The following is a 3,796-nucleotide window of genomic DNA, read 5'->3' as shown; positions in this document are numbered from 1 at the left end:
TAAAAGCATGCTTTTGTACCTGTGGACTATATGTAAAAAAAGGTACTATCTGAGGTATGAACTGGGGTACAATTATGTACCTATAACTAAACGTACAACGGATGTACCTTACAGGGTACCACCCCAGTGACAAGCGTTTGTACCCCTTTAGGAACAAATCTAAAAGAGCGTAGTCCTAAAAGGTCAACAGGTATGAATGATAGGCTAACTGGCTACATCTGATCATCATATGGCAAAAGGCCTACATGTTATTTATGAAGTCATGCCCAAAGGAGTGGATATATGACCCGACGGATTTGATTTTATTAGGATCTCTTTTAGTCCTCATTTGGACTAATCTTCCAAGAGTCCTTAAACATTCAAATACAATTTATAATACAATCACATTTTCACATATAACACACTGTTACAAACAACAGACATATACTGACAAATTGACCAGATAAATGGAGGAAAGGTTAACATCGCAAACATTTGCAATGATTTCCAAGATTATAAGGAAAGACCTAGCAGCACTCATTTGATTACAGGTACTCATCTGTGACGTACTCAGTACTTGCTGTCCTTCCTTTTCCAGTATCTACACCCTGCTCGCATCATTTCACATTCAGGAGAGTGGCACGCCCCGGGACTCACTCCCCCTACCATCTGTTGGATAAAAGCAGGTTGAAGATGAGGACAGTAAAGCTTGGACAAACTTGAAGGAAAGCAGAAGACTTCTATCTCCCATGCAGAACCTCACAGAAGAGGAGAACTGAGTTTTTTTTCCTTCCAACAACAACAAACAAAACATGATTTCGGCTGGATTTTTTGCACGTTCTTGGTTACTTGCACTACTGACTCTTGATTGTGCAAAACTTGGAGGTATTGTATAATGTTTTTATACAATTTCGAAAGGGATTACACTCAAATCTATTATTTGTCTGCTATGAAACAGATTGTCTGAATGTATCATATTTTATCATGCTCCCTCTTTTTCCCCATACATTTTATTATATTCACAGGTACCCAGAATTTTGGCTCTCTGCAGGAGCCTGACGTCCCTTTCCCTCCTGCATTCCCTACCCTACAGAATCTTGCTGCCATATGTCGCTATGGACAGAGTCGACCCCGGTATCCACCTAGCTTCTTTCCTCGCTCTGGTGTCAGTTTTTTCCGGCGCTGTGGAAAAGCCATAAATCGTTTGGAGTCTTGGTACAGCATGTGCTGCAGTGGAGAAGTAGCCCAGCAAAACGTCCAGATCCTGTGCTGTGCTCAGCAAGCTGTGAGTCGATGATGAGTGTGTGTATTTTTTATGAATATATTGCATATTGGAATCCTTTATTTTAAGTTATTCTATACTTGTCTCTATGTTTCTCTCCTTGCAGTGGCAGAATGCACTCGCCAAGTTCTGTGTCGAGGAGTTTGCCGTAATGACCAGGGCATACCCGTGCTGCAGGAAGAGTGGAGAGGCCAGGTGGAGCTGCTTTGATGACGAACTCCCAAACCCCTTTTACGAGCCCACTGCAGGCTACACGGCCCCCCAGATGCCTCCTGAACCAGGGTTCACCTGGAAGCCAAACACATGTTAGAGGCAACATGACTACAATATTTTTTATAACCTGAGCTTTAGTCTAACAACACTTCATGTTTAATCTAATGATCGATTATTAGATTATTATTATCTCTGGGCCGACTTTATTTAGATGGTATATTAAAGGGTTGTGGTTAGAGCTAGTAAGTGTGTTTATAATTAATTGAATAATTAGTTGATCTGTACACCTAGGGGGACTATGCTATCCAAATTAAATGTTACCTTTTCTGTGTACTTTTTCATGTTTGCACTGCTTCTCTTGCCACTGAAAAATAAAAATAATATGCAAAACCTTTTGTAGCCCTCTTTATTATTGTCATGATAACTAGTTGCACATATCTACTACCACTGCCTAGTGTCGCTGTTGTTCCAACAAATTGACTGAATTTGTATTTTTGGCATTGTTACCTTCGGGCCGGGTTGTTTTACAGTACAGACAGTAACTATCATAGTTTCCCTTGGCAACTCACATCTCAGCTCTATTACACTGAGGGATTCAGTGTGTAGATGTTTACTATAGTTCTGTTGCACTACTTTACAGTACAGACAGTAAACTATTCCTTAATTGGAAACTGACAGCTCTATTTCACTACAGTTTTTTTCACACAGTGTATCTGGGTTTACTATAGTTTTTCTGTTGCACTACTTACAGTAGGCTACATACAGTAACTATGCTAGGTTCCCTTGGAAACGCACTTTTCAGCTATTACACTGCGGTCTTGCACAGTGTGTAGCTGGGGTTACTAGTTCTGTTGTACTTACAGTTAAGACAGTAACTATCCTAGTTTCCCCTGGAAACGTACATCTCAGATCTATTATGCTGAGGGTTTCAGTATATAGATGGGTTTACTATAGTTTTGTTACATTAGTTTACAGTACTGACAGTAACTATCCTAGTTTCCCTTAGAAACTCACATAACAGCTAGATTACACTGCTGGTCTTACGCAGTGTGTAGCTGGGGTTGCCATATTAATTTGTTATACTGCAGGGTATACTACCCATCTCTTCTTCCCACAGAGAGAAACTACCATTTCCAGTATGGCTTTTTGCCTTGAGAAATGCGAGGTGTCCCTGCCCACATCTAAGCAGTGTGGTGATGGAAGGCTACGAACTCCAACGCTGGCCACCGCTATAGTTCTGGCGCCTCAAATGTCTCAGGGTCTTCTAGTGTTGATGCCCTGGTTGACTGAATATTTCCGAATGAGTTCAGATGGAGTGTCAACCTACATCCAAACCTCATTCTGGTCAATAGTTCTGTCTGACACACGTTAACCGGCCATTACAGTTGTCCACACACGCCTCTCTTGCTGTTGCGGGTGAACTAGGGGCCTCCCCCAGTGCGTTGTGCCCGGCTAGGGCAATAGACACTTTTCACAGACACAGGCAATACGAAAGCTTTGTCCGTTTTCGTTAACTATGGTGAGAGAGTTTTGGGCCAGGGCCTATCCGACGGACTTGCATGGTGGACACTGTTACTGCAGCATTTCGGCTGGCCCGTTAGCCTTTGCCTTTTGCTGTGGTGGCACATTCTACTGGAGGAGTAACTGCCTTACCTGGACGATTGGATAGTCTGCCCAATCCAGGGAACAGGCCACAACGGACACAAGGACCCTCTTGAACCACATTCGAGTTATGGGCCTCACCCTAAACAAGGAGAAGAGTCACCTGTCCCCCTCACGGAAAGTGATCTACCTTGGGATGTCCATAGACTCGACTATCATGAGGGCACGTCTCCCTCAGGTGAGAGTAACAAAATCCTATCGTACCTCAACCGTTTCCGGCTCGGACAAGCCATGTCGGTGTTAGAGTGCCAACAGTTACTCGGCCTACTGACAGTGGCTTCACTGTTGGTTCCGCTGGGCATTCTCCATCAAGCCACTCCAGCGATGGTTCAACTCCCATGGCCGGCACCCAAAACAACACAGACACCGTCAACTGTTGGTGATGAGTGTATGTTTGAGGACCCTATCGAAGTGGCTATCACGCTCCTTCCTGTTAAAGGGGGTGAACCTGATCAGAGTCCACCGCAGAGAGCTGGTGTGAACTGAAGCCTCAACTGAAGCCTCTCTGACGGGTTTTGGTGCCGTGTTTAGAGTCAGCTGGCCACTGGATCCCCCCATGGAGTGGTCAACACAACAATGTGCTGGAGCTCAGGGTGGTTCGCCTAGCTCTTCAACAGTTCCAGCCCTACCTTGTAGGACAGTATTTCCTGATCCAATTCT

At 44.0% G+C, this 3,796-nt stretch overlaps 1 protein-coding gene across 1 annotated transcript; it reads left to right on the top strand.

The window, feature by feature from the left end:
• The first annotated feature begins 624 nt into the window (after positions 1-624).
• Positions 625-1,864, top strand: LOC121571392 (extracellular matrix protein 1). The gene is made up of 3 exons (XM_041882807.2): positions 625-864; positions 1,005-1,264; positions 1,368-1,864. Exons 1-3 carry the CDS (start codon positions 792-794, stop codon positions 1,569-1,571), a joined length of 537 nt encoding a protein of 178 aa, XP_041738741.1. The 5' UTR covers positions 625-791; the 3' UTR covers positions 1,572-1,864.
• Positions 1,865-3,796: the final 1,932 nt, after the last annotated feature.

Source organism: Coregonus clupeaformis, chromosome 8, assembly GCF_020615455.1.
Source record: "Coregonus clupeaformis isolate EN_2021a chromosome 8, ASM2061545v1, whole genome shotgun sequence".
Lineage (NCBI taxonomy): Eukaryota > Metazoa > Chordata > Actinopteri > Salmoniformes > Salmonidae > Coregonus > Coregonus clupeaformis.
The sequence above is the reverse complement of the archived record's forward strand: the minus strand, read 5'-3'. Positions and strand labels throughout refer to the sequence as shown.

What these genes read in the sequence shown, in the direction of transcription:
- LOC121571392 (XM_041882807.2), top strand. Translation starts at nt 792, where the DNA reads ATGATTTCGGCTGGATTTTTTGCACGTTCTTGGTTACTTGCACTACTG. An exon ending in TGATTGTGCAAAACTTGGAG is followed by an intron (nt 865 to 1,004) that starts GTATTGTATAAT and finishes TTATATTCACAG; the next exon opens with GTACCCAGAATTTTGGCTCT. An exon ending in TGTGCTGTGCTCAGCAAGCT is followed by an intron (nt 1,265 to 1,367) that starts GTGAGTCGATGA and finishes CTCTCCTTGCAG; the next exon opens with TGGCAGAATGCACTCGCCAA.